The sequence below is a fragment of the Callospermophilus lateralis genome, chromosome 11 (genome assembly GCF_048772815.1).
Source record: "Callospermophilus lateralis isolate mCalLat2 chromosome 11, mCalLat2.hap1, whole genome shotgun sequence".
NCBI classification, from domain to species: Eukaryota; Metazoa; Chordata; class Mammalia; order Rodentia; family Sciuridae; genus Callospermophilus; species Callospermophilus lateralis.
The window spans coordinates 106,424,444-106,442,795 of record NC_135315.1 but is presented as its reverse complement, the minus strand read 5'-3'; the positions used below and the strand labels follow the sequence as shown (position 1 = coordinate 106,442,795).

At 32.6% G+C, this 18,352-nt stretch overlaps 1 protein-coding gene across 1 annotated transcript in view; it reads left to right on the top strand.

Annotated features, from left to right (window-relative positions):
• Positions 1-17,426: 17,426 nt before the first annotated feature.
• The window catches only part of LOC143642336 (cadherin-10-like), a 57,623-nt gene continuing 56,697 nt past the window's right edge, over positions 17,427-18,352 (top strand). Inside the window, 1 exon segment of the mRNA XM_077110663.1 lies at positions 17,427-17,582. Coding sequence (XP_076966778.1) covers positions 17,427-17,582 — 156 coding nt within the window.

Genomic DNA, 18,352 nt, shown 5'->3' with positions numbered 1-18,352 from the left:
TGAATTGTGCTGTTATAAAACTTGATGTGGCTGTTTCACTATTGTATTCTAATTTCAAATCCATTGGGTATATACCAAGGAGTGGGATAACTGGGTCAAATGGTGGTCATCTTCCAAAATGATACTAACATAGATGACAAAAATAAAGAATGAAAAACATAAGCTATATAGAAGTTAATTAGCATCAGACTGAATGATTATGAATCTCTATTTAAATTTTGTAAATCAGTATCTAAAGAGCAGTGTTTTCAAATTATGGAATGATAATTTGCATTTATCATGGTTATATAAAATTTGTGAATATAGTTTGGTAAGCATATTTTTTTAACTTCTATGTATTGTATTTTCTTGTTTTTTTTTCTCTTTTTTCTAAGTTTTCATTAATCTTGCTCTACTTTTTATCAACTATAATATCCTAGTTTCTTTTAGTTTTTTTTTAAATTTTTATTGGTATATTATGGTTTTATACAACATTAAAATTCATTGTTACATTTTAAAAATTAGTTGTAGATGGACACAATACCTTTATTTAATTTACTTATTTATATGTGGTGCTGAGGATCAAACCCAGCACCTCACACTTGCAAGTGTTCTACCCCAGCCCCATTGTTACATATTCATATGTGCAAATGTATTGTCTGTGAGATTCATTCAAATTTTTGGGGAGCACTGATTATTTAGTTACAATTCCAGGAGTGACCCATAGTAATAACTGATTTATAGCACATGGATTTACTGGTGGCATTCCTTTATTCAGTATACATTTTCAAATATCATATACTGGGGGCTCTGCAAGGGCAAATTTGCAGTTCAAATATGAGTACAAATCCTGGTATCAGAACATTATAGTCTAATGAAGGAGACAGATGCTTTTGTAAATAATTACAGCATTGTGAGCCAGTCAACATTAGGGGTGAAAATGTTTTTCAAAATACTTCATGGAGGAGGTAAAGCTTCTTTTGATTTTCAAATGATTATTAGAAGTTTTACAGATGATCAGAAGGTGATTGCTTTCATGCATCACCTTCTGATCATCTGTAAAACTTCTAAGCTTCATGGTGTCTTCAGAGACCTACAGTAGTGAAACTTTGACTTTAGATTGATCATAATTATAAGAATACCAAAAAGGGCTGGGGCTAGGCCTGGGGCTCAGCAGTAGCTCTGTTGTCTGGCATGAGGCACTGAATTCGACTCTCAGCACTGCATATAAATAAATAAAATAAAAGTCTATCAACAACTAAAAAAAAAAAAGATTCAAAAAAGAATGCCAAAATATCACTTTGTGAAGAAATTTTGAGGAAAGCATTGGTATTTTAAGTTTTCCATCTACACCGGAGCCCCAGGATATGGTTTGTAGCATATGGTCCTGGAAATATTAAAGTTGAAATGACAGAGAATGGCACCAGATCTTGATGATTTCTCTAGCAAAGGAAAATGTGTTTAAGAGTGCATTATGATTGGTATTATGGAGGAGTTGGGATTGGATAAAACTATAGATGCATATTATGAATGCATTTTTTTCAGTAACTGAGATGAGATGACTTGAGATAGACAAAGCCATCAAAAATTCCCTAAGGTTGTATTTGCATGTAGCATCTTTCCTGGGTCAGAGCATTTTATAGAGAATTGTGTTCTCATTGTGTGAGTTTTCTAGGGCTGCCATAACAAAATACAACAGATGGGGAGGCTTAAAGAACAGAACTTTGTTCCTCCCAGTTCTGATGGCCACAAGTCCAAGATCAGGATGTCTGTCAGAAGGATTGGTTTTTTTCTGTGATCTCTCATTGGCGTACAGGTAGCTAGTTTTTGTCATGTCCTCACATGATCTCTTCTGGGTTTCTGTTTCCCATTTCCTCTTCTTATAACATTGGATTAGTACTGGTGCTAATGTGTGTGTGTGTGTGTGTGTGTATATATATATATATATATATATATATATATATATATATATATATATATATATACATATCATTGTCTCTACTTAGAAAGATTCTGATATGTTAGACCAGGACCATTTGATTTTTGCTTTATAATTTTAGTTTCTTTGCATGATCCACATTGGAATAGAAATAGGGGGTGGCCTTATCTAACATTATGAATTGCTATCTCTAATTAATTACTGGGATCATTGTCTCATGGCTCCTTTATAAAATTGTGGGTTTTCTCCAAGCTTTAGCTTTTTCAGAATGTCTTGGAAATGATCTGATTTTACTATTGCTTTATGCTGTCTTTTTGTGTTTATTTTAATTCTCATGATTCCAAATAATATACATTTAATCTTAAAATGTGGTATTTTTTAATCATTTTATGGCATCTGTTCTTATACACTACAGGGACATTTTCTTTAAGAGCATAGGCATAGCCTTTAATGTTCACCTAACTGTGGGAAATTGAGTACTTCTGAAGTTTGGAGGAGACTTGTGGAGTTACTACAGAGAGTGATAAGGGAATGGATGAATGCAAATGAGTCACAAATGATGGCTCATTTTGAGCTAATCACAAGGAAAATGACCTTTGAATTAAGTCCAGAGTAGTTTAATCGTAACACAGTTAGAAATGTGTATAGTCATATCCTCGTAGGATTGTTTTTAATTTTTTTATTTATCTTGATTATGAAATAATTTAAAATTCATACCAAGCATGTTTCTGCAGTAATTAATACATTATATAAAATTTCTGTTAATCTCCTAGATATTATTGCTTTCAAACCTCATACATATGCTGTACCATTCACATTTTTTTCTATGTATAATACACATTGATATTTGAGAATTATACTTAAAAATAAAATATGTGATATTTTATAACATAATTAAAATAATACCAGGGACCACATTCTGTTCCCTTCATCTGTGCCAGTTACTATTTAGGTGCTGTGTTTAAATCTTCTCAACACTATTGCAAGATAGATATTGTCATTCCACAGGAGGAAACTAACTTAGGAAAGTCAGTTATCATATCTAGCCATTTAGTTAATAAACAACACAGCTAGGAATCAAATAAAAAACTACATAATTTAGAAACCTGGATTATATATGCCTCTATAGTGTAAGAGCATATTAATACTTATGTGCAAAGCATCACAGAGTTACTGCATTATTTTGTTTTGTTTTGTGGGCAGGGTTCTGATTGAGTACAAAAATCCATCAGCAGCAATTTCTCAGATTGAAATTGTTTTACTCAAAAAATGTACAGACAGACATTTATAGGGGAAAAAAAACCCTGGAGTTTTAACTTCAGCATGGAATTTCTTGAAAACATGACCTAATCTTTCAGAGTCTCAGTTTCCATGTTTATAAATGAAATAATGGTATCCATTCATGCAAATCATAATTCCAGAAATCAAAATTAGGTGATCAATATGTGAACTCTTTAGAATTTATCAAGCCCTACCCAAATTTGCAGCCCTATTAAAACTTCCATGAGAAAATACAACAATTATTATCAAACAGAATATTTAATTAAATGCAATTTTAATTATATAAATGAAAAGAAGAATCTAAAAACATAGTCAGAATTGGAAGTGGCAGCATTAGTGATAATTATATGTTGGGCATGTACTATGTTGGTGGTTGATTTTCTTCCCAAGCATATTTTTCCTGCCAGCATCTTTAATATGCCAGAAATATGCAAAATGAAGGAAATGGATAGAATATTGAAAAACATACACACATGCAAGGAACTGGAAATATTTCTGAACAAAATATCATTAGTTCATTTTGATTTAATCAAAAAAGCTAAAGACACGTTACCTAAAGTTTTTAAAGTTAAAAGCAAGACAAAAATATTGAGATATTCACAGATTTAGAGATGAAATATTGAAAACTGATGTTACTCAAATGCAGTGGTATAAAAGTAGTAAATATTAAATAGTACCACATTGAAGTACAGAAAGTATGACCACACATTTAATTTGTTTTCTAGCCAGTAGAAATACATAGCAACTGGAATCTGGCCTGTGTACTAAACTGATTTTATTTGGAACTTTAATCAGTTAAACATTTCCAAGTGAAAATGCTCATTTACCATTTATTGAATAGGGTAACTAGACTGTAACATTTCTTTCTTATGATAACTAGACTTAGATTTTAAAGTATAAATTCGGAAAGCACTTTTTTTTTATAACACAGTTATCAGTTACTAATACCACTTTTTTATTGCCTTGCAAAAATGCATGTTTTGTGTAATTATTCATTTATTTTTTTTGGGGGGGGGTGGTACTAGTGATTGAACCAGGGGGTACTTTACTACTGAGCTATGTCCCATGCTCTTTTGTTTTATTTGAGACAGGGCCTCACTAAGTTACACAGGCTAGCTTCAACCTAGGAAATCTCCTTCTTCAGCCTCCCCAATCCATGTGATCATAGGCATGGGCTGAGCCTGGCTACTTTGGATAATAATATTTTAACCAAAACTTCACTGTATTGGAATAGCCTATTTTTCTCTTTCCTGCCCATGATATATTTTCAAGTGGTCAGAAAACTTTTGAATTTTCTTTTCAAATAAAGATTTCTCAAGATGAAATGGGTCGTTCCATGTGAATGAGTGCAATAATACACTGTCTGAACAAAGTGCTGTTGATGAATATTGATCTAAGTTCAACTTACACATATTGTAACTACATTTTTATTTTATAAAAACAAAGATAATTAATTTAGAATGTTTCTCCATGTGTCTAGATATACATTGCTTGCACAGATTTAATGTCCGAAATAAGTATTAAATTTTAAGATATGCTAAAATTTCAACATGGCTAAAATTGGCTGTGGCATGTTGTCTAAAAACGAAAGGTGGGATGATTCATTTGCTAAAAGAGTAAAATGTTAGCATCCTATTAATTCCTATGGTACTTATTTTTGAACAGCATATTTATCTGTATGTGCTAATTTAAAATACACAAAATATAGTGCATATTTTGATAAGAATTATATACTACTGAAAAGATACATTAAAATAAATAATTCAAACTACACATCCACCCACTACCATTACATTACCCAAGGAAAATGTTTGAGTTTAAGAATAAGATTTTTAAAGTCACTGAATATATAAAAAAATTAAAGTAGTATGCTGAATGAGATTGGATAAGACTCTTGTGAAAATAATCTGGCTTATGAAGCACATTTATGTTTTTTTAATTGTTGTTTTTTTAGTTTTTGTTAAACCTTTATTTTATTCATTTATTTATATGTGTTGCTGAGAATTGAACCCAGTGCTTCACACATGGGAGGCAAACGCTCTACTACTGAGCCACAACCCCAACCCACATTAAAGTTTTGACTTTAGATGCAAGAATTCATAGTGGCAGTCAATGTGAAATGACAGTAAGACTTCACAAGGTGAAATATGCTGATTCTTACCTAGCTTATGTTTCAGTTGATCAAGACTTAATATACGTTGTAATAATCTAGATAGATGTTATTCTTTATTATTATATACATATGGGTGTGTGTGTTTACCTGACCTTCTGTGTTTCTTTTTATCTTTGATTTTTAGTCATACATCTCCTTTTCTTAACTCTGACATTTTTGATTTGCATTAGTGGGTAATGAAATTTTTGCCTTTCCAGTATATACATACATCCTTGTCCTTTGTCAGTTTAACAGAGTGTAGTAAAAAAAGTATGGTTATCTAAATAAAACTTGTTTTCTAAAATAACTAATTCTAGTAACTAATGTAATAATTATCTTTAATAATTGTTATCCTAATTGATATTATTATTTTAATATCTTATAAATCCTTTTTATTCATGGGATTGCTTCTTATCCTAAATGAGAGATTAAGAATATTTAAGTTTATGAATATCCTAGAAAATTGAGAATCTTGATTGTAGTTTGTAATAATGGACAATTAATTTTTTATAGACAAACATCCTGAAATGAGAAATATAGTGATTGCATTAAATGCCCTTAATTACAGAAAGTTTGCCCAGAAATATAAATAAATTTTAACACTACTTAGAGTTTTACAAGTTTTCAGCATTTAAATGATCTTTGATGCACACTGTACTTACTCTGTTACACTCAATTTAAAAATAGAGTTCATCTTTTTCATTTTTTCCTATTCCTATTTTACTTACTGTCACATAAATTTATAACAGACACAAAAAAAATTTTACGTTTTTCCTTTTTCTCTCATTTCAAAAAACTTTAATTCTGGGGTCTGTTAAAAGTTTTATGCAGAATATAAAATTGTTGGGATGATAACTCAAAGGGGCTAAAAACAATTAAATTTAGTTCTTGCTTGAGAGAACTGATATATATGCACCATTACTTCCATCTTTAATCCATTCCATTCATCTTATTTTGTTAAGTGACTATACCAATTTTTAAATAATTATTAAATTCATCAGGGAGGATTTCATTGGAACAGCATTGATTGTCACAGATGCTAAATGAATTATTTGTTCTCATATTAGACAGAGATACTTATTGTTAACCTCAGGCCTTTTTTTCAATGACTAGAAATAAGCACTATGAATTCATATCATTTTTGTTCCCTTGACTATGACTAAAGTATACAAGCAAACAATTGAGCTGAAAATGAAATTAAGCTATGTAATTTTAATGGTGTGTTGTCTTTATTTTTATGTGCAAGGGGCTGGGAATCACCAATCAAATTATGCATGAAATTATATGGAAATGCATTGAACTCTTTTTTTCAGCTAGCAATTGGTTCTGTTTTACTAAAAACATAGGAAAATGTAATCAGTAGGAAAGAACGATGATTATTTAAATTAAGAGCATGAAAATAAAGAAAAACAATATAACTTTCTTAACTGGCAAAAAAAGTAAACTATAAGTAATGGAAATAAAACCCAGAAAATTTCAACTAGAAAATTTTATAGTAATGTCAGATGTAAATAAAAAAGTCTAAAGAATTGGAAGTAAATGCAAAATAAAAAAGCAATGAATTTTAATAATCTTTTTACTTTTGATCAAAGTTGCAGAATATGGTATAACAATAGAAAGCCATCTTTCATAGAATTTAGGCAGATGAAGTGATATTGTTTAGGAAATCTTGAAAAGAAGAATATTTTCAAATTCATTTTCTCATTATTTTTTAAATAAAAACTTTGAAAATAATCTTCAGAACATAATTTAATTATTTGGTTTGAATTATTTCAATTGATTGGTAGTATATGTAAAAATATTTCTGAACAACTCTAGTGTCTAAGTGAATATGTGTTACCACAGTGTTATAAATAAATTATGCTCAATTAATTTTTTTTTCTTACATAATGGCAGTATCAATAAAGACATGGGCTAATTTTTAATAGTTATATTAAATATTTAATTAAATTGTATTAATTCTTGTAATTTTCTAGTCACTAAATTTTTTACAAAAACTTTCAAGTAATTACACATAATGGTTAGTTCAATCAAAAATTTTGTCTAATCATTAGTGGTAAAAGGACATGTAATGAATTTTTCAGGAAGGATGGAACTTAGACTATAATGTTGATTTAATTAATTCTTATAAAAAGACCTTGTGGGACTAATATGTAGAATAACTATATTTTATAGGTTTTGGAGTTTCAACAGTGAAATATAAAAATGAACATAGTTATATATTATTTATTACTGTATATCAAATCACAATTATTTTTTGGGCAATTATACACTACAATTCAATTTAACTTAGAACAATTGCACTATTTTTTCTCAAAAGGGTATGTTTTAACATGGTTGCCTAATTACTCTTAACTCTTTCTTTCTTATTTACAAAAGAAGAAAATAATATAAGTATACATTAGAAGCACAAGGAACATATGATACCAGACAAAAATTATGAAGAATTTATTGGGAATTAATACAGGGTCACCATGCTAGCCACCCCCATCACTTAAGCAGAAGTGCACTACAGAAGAATGCTGAGGCTGAAGTGGCATTATTTTCACCTTTAATTTGAACTCAATGTTTATTGAATTTACTTTCTCCACAGTCATCAACTGTATTGATTGTGTTTGCATCCCTATCTCCCCAGCTTTCCAAATCTACTAATGACATAAACAAAATAGGCAATCATATATTTCCCTGGAGGTGATATAGTAAGTGTGACTACCTACTGTTGAACCTAATCTTTAAAAAATAAACAACGACAATAGAACGTTTAAAAAATGTGTAATACTTAAAAAAAAAGAAGTAAAATACTCAGTACACAAAATGAGAAGAAAGAAAAGAATAAATTGGAATAATTTCTAAAATTTTATAAGATAAAATTTTGAACATTGCTTTGTTTACCTTAGTGAAACTATCAACCAAAACTTTTAAAGAAAAACCATTCCAAAAAGCCAAAGAAAGGAAACAAATGGGGAAAAATAATTTGAAGGAATTAGAGAATACGCAAAAAAAAATTAAAAGGTCAATTCCACATGTATGAAAATATTCAATGTAAGTACTATATATGTTTGTTGACTAACCCCTCTAAATTTAATGATTTAGCACAACAATAGTAATTTAAGTAGCTGTCATGATGCCTATGATTCAGGACAAAAGTAAAAACTTGACTGGACGATTCAACCTGAGTTTTTCATGAAGGTGCACTCCGTGAGTGGCCTAGCAGCTGGAGTATCTGACAGATAACTGGGTACCTATCTCTTTTTCTTTTTCTCCCCTTCATTCTTGCTTTTGCTCCCTGTCCTTATATGGATTAAGTAAGAGCTAGTTGGTGCTCCTCATAGCATGCTGACATCAGAGCAACTCAAATAATCACATAATAACTGCTCAGTGCAATACTGCAAGAAACCCAGTTCACAAGGCAACAGGTTCTCCATCTTTTCTCATCCAGCATGAGAAGTCTTTAAGCTTCCCCTTAGGTATATTCTGTTCATTACAAGAGATTCAGGGGGAGAGGAATTGTGTTCTTGATGTGGAAACCATAGAAAGGATATAAAATTCTTTCTCTTGATTAGGGAGTGATAAGTTACTAAAAGAGGTTATATGATGAAAAGACTGTTGGATACCCCTATGGAAAATACTGTGCATTACATATAAGTAATTAAAAATGAAGTATCATAGATGAAGAATATGCCTTTGGAAATAAAATTTTCAATATATGACTTGGAGAGAAATGTAACAAACACAGTCAAGGGAATAAAACATGAAGACAAAGAAAAAAATAGAAGCTAAGGGATAATGGAATTAAAGAAAAAATGATGAGGATTGATGTCTGAATAAATAGGATGTCCAAAAATGTTTAATGTTAAAATGGAGGAGAGGGGCACTAATAAAAAATTTTATTAGAATGTCCCATAACTGAATGGTATGAGGCTGCTGACTGAAAGGACTTGGTGAGTGTGTTGCAGTTTTAATACTATAAACTTTCGGAAATCTGGATAAACAAAAATTTCTGCAAACTTTTGAAGGAAATAAACCCATGGGTTTTATACAAAAGATCAGAAGTCAGAATAAGTATAACATTTTTTTTTTTGGTACAGGGGATTGATCTCAGGGGCACTCAAACACTGAACCACATCCCCAGCCCTATTTTGTATTTTGTTTAGAGACAGGTTCTCACTCAGTTGCTTAGTGCCTTGCTTTTGTTGAGGCTGGCTTTGAACTTGCGATCTTTCCGTCTCAGCCTCCTGAGCCACTGGGAGTACAGGCATGCGCCTATGCGCCTGGTAACTATAGCTTATTTTTTTACTGTAATGTGAAAATGAAGATAAAGAAGTTGTCCATTCAAGAAAAACAATATCCAGGCTTCTCTTTCTGCCCAAGAGAATAAGTGCACATATACTCAGTATTTATCACATCAAAATGAAAAAAAAAATAAGGGTATAACATACTGGAGTTGGAAAGACACAGGGCACTGGTGAAGAACTATCACAGGGTGACAGAGATAAACACAGTTTGAATCTCATAAATTCCCTTTTGGATCATATCAGCAGACTCTGGGGGATGTGTCTTGAAAAAGATGAAACCTGGTTGACCTCACTGTCTAGGCAAAAACATAGGCAGTTATAGAAAAGCCTGTGATTGAGTGTAATTGTAAGCAATAATTCTATTATTCTATAGTGATTGTTTTGCTATTATATCAGAATGTTACATACTAATTAAAAAATCTATATGGTATAAACCAAGAATGTCAAGACATTTTTAAAAAATAGATAGGAATTATTATTTATTTGAACAGATATCAATAATTATTACAACAAATTGAGAGTGTTTTTAATGAAATAATCATGCCTGTCATAATTATTTTGTTTTGTGCTGCTTTATCAAAATACCAGAAACTGAGTAAGGAAAAAAAAAAAAAAACATTTCTCACGTATCTGGAGAATGCTAAGGTCAGTGACAAACAGTTGGCATCTGACAAGAACAATTTTGCTGCATTACCTCATAGTGGAAGATGAGAGGATGAGAAAGCAAGAGAGGACCAAACTTGTCATTTTATTTAAACCTATTTCCATGATAAGGAAGCCACTCTTGTAACAACAGCATTAACTTTCTCATTAAGGCAGAGCTCTAATGGCCTAACCTTCCCTCATTGTCCTCATATGCCAAGACTGCTGCACTGGTGATTCAGCTCTCACCAAATACTTATTGAAGTGTAAGGGGAGACACATTCAAACCACAGCAGTGCCAATGGACAAATGGAGCAAAATGGAAGGATCTAAAACAGACAAAAATACATTGATGATCTAGTTACAGTTAAGAATTAATGGCTTAAGAACAATCTTTTTTGAATGCTGATTAGAAATAAAAATAGGCCTTTGTGATATGTATAGCATCATAGACATACATCCACACACACATTCAGATGGTAAAAGTGAATCCAATGTCAAAAGGAAAACTTATAAAATATTAAAAGAGAGAATTTTATGGCTCAAAATATATGATTTTGAGTTAGAAAAATATTTTTTTAAAGAGATACAGAGAATAATAATCATATAATAAATGATTGATAAATTTGACTATATTAAAATTAAACATTTCCCTAGAACAAAGGAAACTATTATCAATGATAAAATAAAAATCTCAAACTTGAAGAAGTCATTTCTAATGACATAACTATAAATTGTCAAATCAGAATGTATAAAGAAACCCTTAAAATTGAGAATATGTCAAGCAGATCAAGAAGAACAGAGAGGGAAGAAAGATATGAATGCACAACAGAGGAAAATTGAATAATGTACAAAAAAATAAGTGAAGGGGTGATCTCATTCATAAAAATAGCAAGGGTATATTCAAAAAACAGGCCAGTTTGAGTATAGTTGGTTGAAAGGAGTATGAAGTCAAAGTGACAGGCAGAGGCTACATCATTATGAATTAATTATAAATAATTTTAAGTTACTTATAATTAATTATAAATTAAGTTATGGGCTTTAGATAAAGTTCTAAGTACATGGGGAATCCACTGATGGATTTTGAGCAAAGTAGTGGCATGCACTGTTTTACACTGAAAGATGATCTCTTTGGCTAGAAGGTAGAGAGTAATCCTGGAAGGACAAAAATCAAAGTGGAGTGACCAGCTTCAAGAGCTTCAGTGGCAAACTATGGAGACTGGCATTCAAATAGCAACAGTAGAGATTATGAGAAGCAACTGAAGATATATCTTGAAGCCAGAAGGGTTTTACTTATGGAATAAAAGGGTAGAGCAAGGGGGAAGAGTCAGTGACTCCTAGGATTTCACTTTGCTTAGACTTTTTTTTGGGGGGGGAGTGGGGGCGATTCTGGGATGGAACCCACCCAAGGCTTTGTGCATGTGAGACAAGTGCTCTACCAACTGGTATATGTCCCCAGCCTAGGTTTTTGGTTGAATGAGTAGCTTGATAATCACAGTTAACTGAATTGGAGAGCCATGATTTGTTCAGAGGATGAAAATGATGCACTTGTTTTAGGACAAGGGTTAGTACTATCACTGAGAAGGTTCTTCTCATATTATTTGCTTATCACCTGTGATCATCAATTTTATGTGCCATCTTGATAAAGATAGGGTGCCCAATTGTGTGGTCAAATATTTGTCTTACTATTGCTGTTAAGATATGTTTAAATATGATTAACAATTTTAATCAGTAAATATTACATATATAGATTAACCTCCACAATGTGTCTGGGACTCATCCAATTAGTTAAAGGGCTTAAAATCAAAGACAGAGGGATCCCAAAGAAGACTTCTCAAGATTCTAACAGAAATGCAGCTTGAGTTTTCATCTTGCTACTCTGTCATATGGGTTTTTGACTTGAGATTTCAACATCAAGTCTTACTAGAATTTTAAAAATTCCATCCTTCCTTACAGATCTCAAAATTGCCTGTCCCCACAATTGCATGAACCAATTTCTCTCTCTCTCTCTCTCTCTCTCTCTCTCTCTCTCTCTCTCTCTCTCTCCCATTTTCATCAATGATTGACAAATTCTCCAAAAGTAGATCGGCTGTCTGTTTTGCCATTTCAGCTTTGCATGAAGAATGTATCTCCTGCTTTCTCTTCCTGGCAGTGCACGTTCGCCAAGGGACCAGGTCTGTATTTTTAAACTTTAAGAAGCACTGAGATTGAATGCCTTTAGAGAAAAACATATGAATCGTCAGTTCAATTTACCATTCCTTGGAGGACTCTCCACTCTCACCTATTTCCTACTTTTATATGATTTTTTGTTTTGAACCTAATAGCCATTAGTCTCTACCAATATGGACAGTTGTGTTCTGCTTTCTGAAGCTTTCAGCCTTATCCTTAAGCCTCCCTCCAGACTCATAATTCAACACATCTTAAGTCTTTTGCTGAAGAATGATAATGTGCTTGAAGTCCCTTGCTTCAACAGTGTTTGCCCTTTGATGCTATGTGAGCTCTGGGTCTCTAATTCCCAGAAATACCCTCTTCTTTGGTCAACCACAGGTCTTCACTTCAAACCTATAGCAAGAATGGCCAGTTTTTCAGGGGAGAAAACTGTTGCTGGTCATTAGTTACCTCTGCACACATTTCTTCTCTCACGTTCTGGTTCTTGTTGTATATACAGTGATGGGGCCATAGCAATAGGATTGTTTCTTAATCAATCTGGTTATTGTACATGCCACCAATGGGAAAGTGAGCCTGCTATTACTAACCTGAGTAATGCTGTTCCTAAGATAAATTAGAGAGGTGTATGATACCCTGACAATTTCAGAGAAAGTTTAAATTTGCATCCTTTTGGTGTGGGGAGTGGCATCTGAGGATTGAACTCAGGGGCAATAAATCACTGATCAACATCCAGAGCCCTATTTTTGTATTTTGTTTAGAGACAGGGTTTCTCTCAGTTGCTTTGCACCTTGTTTTTGTTGAGGCTGGCTTCGAACTCTGAATCTTTCTGCCTCAGCCTCGCAAGCTACTGGGATTACTACAGTTGTGAACCACTACACCTGGCTAGATTTGCATTCTTTTTTTTTTTTTTTTTGGTGGTGCTGGGGATCGAACCAAGGGCCTTATTCATTCAAGGCAAGCACTCTATCAACTGAGCTATATTCCCAACCCTATATTTGCATTCTTATTCCTACAAAAATTAAATATGTTTCTTGGTAATCCATGTATGCATCATATTCCCTTTGATTAATATTCATAGTTGATTTGAGCTCCTGTCTTAACTTTTAACCTCAGTATTCTTCAATATGAAGAATAAGATTTTCTTAAGCAGTTGTTGATCCCCAGTTTTCATCATCTAACTTTAACTTTTCCACTCATCCAAAATATTGAGGATTTTTAAGAAATGGGCTAGGTGTATTTGTGCACACCTCTAATCCCAGTGGCACCTGAAGCTGAGGCAGGAGAAGTCAAGGCCAGCCTCAGACATTTAGCATGATCCTAACTAAGCAACCTAGTAAGATGCTGCTTCCAAATAAAATTTAAAAGGACTGATGATGTAGCTCAAGGGTAAAGCACCTTGGAGTTCAAGTCACAGTACAAAAAACAAACTAACGAACGAACCCTACACAAAATGGGCCCTTATAGTGGCATTTGACTGCAATGTTCATTTCCTTCTAGTAATAGTTAATGACGTTCTATATACTGTATTTATTATTAAGAGTCCAAAAGAATAGAAGGCTTGGTTCCTGTCCTAAAAATAAATACATATTTTCTTTCAGGATGACTTACAGAAATAATATTTCAAAATTGTCACATGTGTTTTGAAAATTTATACACGTATTTATATACATATATGTATACACATAATTTATATACGTACTTATAAATAAAATATAGAGAATTTATATATTCATATACTAAAATTATAATTCAGGCAGAAGGAAAGAGACACAAGTTTTAAATGTACTTTAGAAATCAATTTATGTAGGATCACAGTTATGACCTTGAAGGCGGAGTAAGAATTTTGCACAATGGATAAGGGGAGAAGTTATGGATGCATGACATCTAGTACTTCTGGGGAACTTGTCTTTCTATCTGATAAAGGTGCAGATGTCTCAGCCAGAGAAGCAGCCTGCTTTATTGATGACAGCCTCATATCTTGATCTCTCTATTCTTTTGATTAGGAAAACACAGAAAGTTAACCTAGAATAAGTTTTTCCATTTTAACCTAATGCCCTATATTTCAGAGGATCTGTGCATCTATCAGATACTGCATTCAGTATTGTTTTTGTATTTTTCACACATACATACCACATACATATAATTAAGTTTTTTATACAATAACATTTATTGCATCTTAAAACAATTCTCATTTTAATAATTATTTTAAACGTATGAATATAAACATCCAAACTCCTCTTTCTAGTTCTCCTCCCTACACAAAGGACCTCTATGGGCTTAGCAACCCCTTCAAATCACCCTTTGTAGCCTAGTCTTAAATTCTCTTGAAATCATAAAACACCACGTGCAGAATTTTCACCATTATCTTCAATTTGGTGTAGTACATTTCAGTTCAAGAAATATTTAAATAAACTCCTTCCATTGGTATTTATTCCTAGCCCTCACTTTCCTTTCATAGCATCTGTTATCACACATTTTTTTGGTGAAGAGGTGGACAGAAATATTCTCAGTTGCTTTCACAGTTCATAGTATTGACATGATCTTCCTTTACTAATTATTCTTCAATCTCTTTTCACATAATTAATAAAAAATGAAGTCAGGCATGGTGACACACATCTGTAATCCCAGTGTCTTGGGAGGCTGAGACAGGAGGATTGCAGGTTTGAGGACAGCCTCAGCAACTTAACAAGGCCTTGAATAACTTAGTGAGCTCCTGTCTCAAAAAAAAAAAAAAAAATCTGGGCTTGCAGCTCAGTTGTAAAGTGCCTCAGGGTTAATTCCCCAGTATCCCCCACACACAAAAAAAAATTCATATATATTTGAATATATACATATTTTATGTATGTATTGTAAATCCACAATTGTTAAGACTTTTCTAAACTGTGGGAAAATAAGGTATCAATGTCCACCTTTTTTTTTTTTTGGACCACAAAGGAATAGTTTGCAGAATTTACTCATTTTCAAAACTATAAGAAGGAAGATACTAACTTATTAAATAATATAAACTTTCTCTAAAATATTTTCTTTGTAACTCTATTTACAAAGGATAATCTCCCAAGTTAGAAATATTATGTCTACTGTATATTATACATGACACTGATGTTCTTGCCATATAGAATGGTGTTTTTTTTTTCTTTTTTAATTGTGGGCCTCTGAAGTAGATAATGCCTATAAAAGCATGTCTATGAAAAAAAATCAATGCTTTTGATGTTTTCTCCCTGTTTTTCTGTACTAGAAAAAAAACCCTAATTGATATGCTTCAAGATGTAAGTTTACTAAACTTTCTTTTCTTTGGTACTGGGGATTTACCTCAGTTTTATTTAACCACTGAGCCACATCCCAGCCCTTTCAATTTTTTTATTTTGAGACAAGGTCTTGCTAAGTTGCTTAGAGCCTCCCTAAGTTGCTAAGGCTGACTTTGAACTTGTGATAACTCCTTCTTCATCCTCCCAAGTTGCTGGGATTACAGGTATACACCGTCATCCCTGGCTAGTTAACTGATTTTCTAAAAGGTGGTACCTTCTAGAATTGTACAGCACTCACTGTTATGAAAACTGATTTCTTGAAGAGTCTTGAGGAATTCTTAATGGCTTCAGAAAGAACTCCCAAACTTCCTTGACAATCCAGATTAGGGTCACCAGTCAGGGGCTCATAATTGCAAGGCCAACCACCCTGTCCATATTTTACTTCCCCAGCCCCCCAAAAAGATTAACTATTTATTTATTTCTGACCAGATTGTGTTTGCTGGCATTAATGTGCTCTCAGCTGATTTCTGATGCTAGGCTACCTTCACTGGTATATTTTATTGAATTTGGTTATTTGAGTCATTGCCTTACTTTTCATAAGATATAATTCACTGGACCAGTAAGAGCAGTATGTTAATGTTGATACCACCAGAATCGCAAAGGATATCTGTTACATTCTAGATTTCTTTTCAGCAACAATAAAATATCTAAGCTATTTGAAAGAAAATCAATCATAAAATGCTCGTTGTATGTCAGAAACTATTCAACAATATCTGATATTTTTACAACAATGAACATGAAAATGAACTGAAATTGTTAAATTCAGAGAATGTATGTTATAGTTCTCTTGATTCTTTTATCACAATTCATCTTTCAGAGAACTATAAACACTACAAATGTGATTCTACTTATCTATACAATTATTTCTCAGATTTTGGACTGGAGTCAAATACTAACAATTACCAATATCTAAAATGGTCTTAATATTCTGAATAAGAAAGAATCTCACAATATAAACAATAGAAGAAGTTTCTCAGAACTAGTCATCTGACTTTTACAGGAAGTACTAGTATTTTTTTCTTTTCCTTTCCTTATCCCTCTCCCTCCCTTCCTCCCCCACCGCCCCATCTCTCTCTCTCTCTCTCTCTCTCTCTCTCTCTCTCTCTCTCTCTCTTTCTTTCCTTTCCTTTTCTTTTCTTTAGTTTCTTTCCTACCAAGAATTGAACCCAAAGGCACTTAATCACTGTGCCATATCCTCATCCCCTTTTATTTTTGATACAGGGTTTAACCAGGTTGCTTACAGCATCTCTAAACTGATTGGGCTGGCTTTGAACCTGTGATCCTCCTGCCACAGCCTCCTAAACCCCTGGCATGTGCCACTATGACTGGCTTGGTATTTATTTTCACTTTTAAATTTTTTCAATATTTTTTTCTAGCCAAAAGTGGAAAAATGAGGTAAAAGCCTTTATGGATTCTTTCAGTAACATGTTAAACGTCTATGTACTCTGAAGATAGATTCTTTTATTGTTTTAGTGATATTTTCTTATTTTATGAATGAACAGAAAAAAATGAACTGCTATCAAGAGGTAAAAGATTTGCTATGGTCTGAATATATGTTTCACCCTAAATTCACATTTTGAATCCCTATCCTCCAAGGTGATGGTATTAGATGGGCCTTTGGGTGGTGGATAGGATGTGCAGGTTAAAAAACCTTCAGGAATAAGATGGGTACAGTGCCCTTATATAAGAAGCCTCAGGCAGACCCCTGGTTCCTTCTGCCATGGAGGGCACAGCCAGAAGGTACGGAAGAGAAGGTGTCAGCAGACCCTGAATCTGCTGACACATTGTTCTTGGACTTTCCAGCCTCCAGAACTGTGAATGTAAATTTCTGTTGTATAGAAACTATGTGTCTGTAGAGCTGATTATAGCAGACTGAACACTGTGAAACAAGGATCCTCCAACATGAACCCATCCTGGAGTTTACTCTTGATTTAACTTCCATGTAATAAACAATTGACTCTCTAGTTCCTAAGCTGGGTAATCCAGAGTTCCTTTTAGCTTATAAGCTTTATTTTATGTAAATATCTCAAATAACTGCTTTATTAGAAATTCTATAAAAATATCAGATATGTGCTACATTTCAAATTACCAGGCATTTATTAATCATTTATATTTCAAATAATTCTTTAATATAAATGGATTGCTTAGTTTTAAATATTACAACTAGTCAATATAAACAAACGTAATGATGTTATAATTAAACATATCTGAATAAAGTTAAGGCATAGGAAGATGACTTTTAAATGTGCAGTACAGTACCAGTTGTTCTATTTTCATTAGTTGTCATGTATCTTGCCATGTCCTTTATCTGCTTGTGAATTTACAAGTAACACAGCAGGTTGTGAATTTTTAATAGGCTTTCCTCAAGGAAAGAAAAGGTCAGTATTATCATAAATTTCTTCTTAAAGATTTGTGGCACAAATGTTTCACACCGCAAAACAGGTGTTAGTGAGAAACTAAAGCCATAATAATCTAATATTTTTTCCCTGTTTAAAGAAAACTTAGTCTCATATAATAAAATAGCACAAGACAAGTTCTTATGAAAGTTATTTCTCTGTAAATAGATGCAATAAGTTTTTTAACACATGTT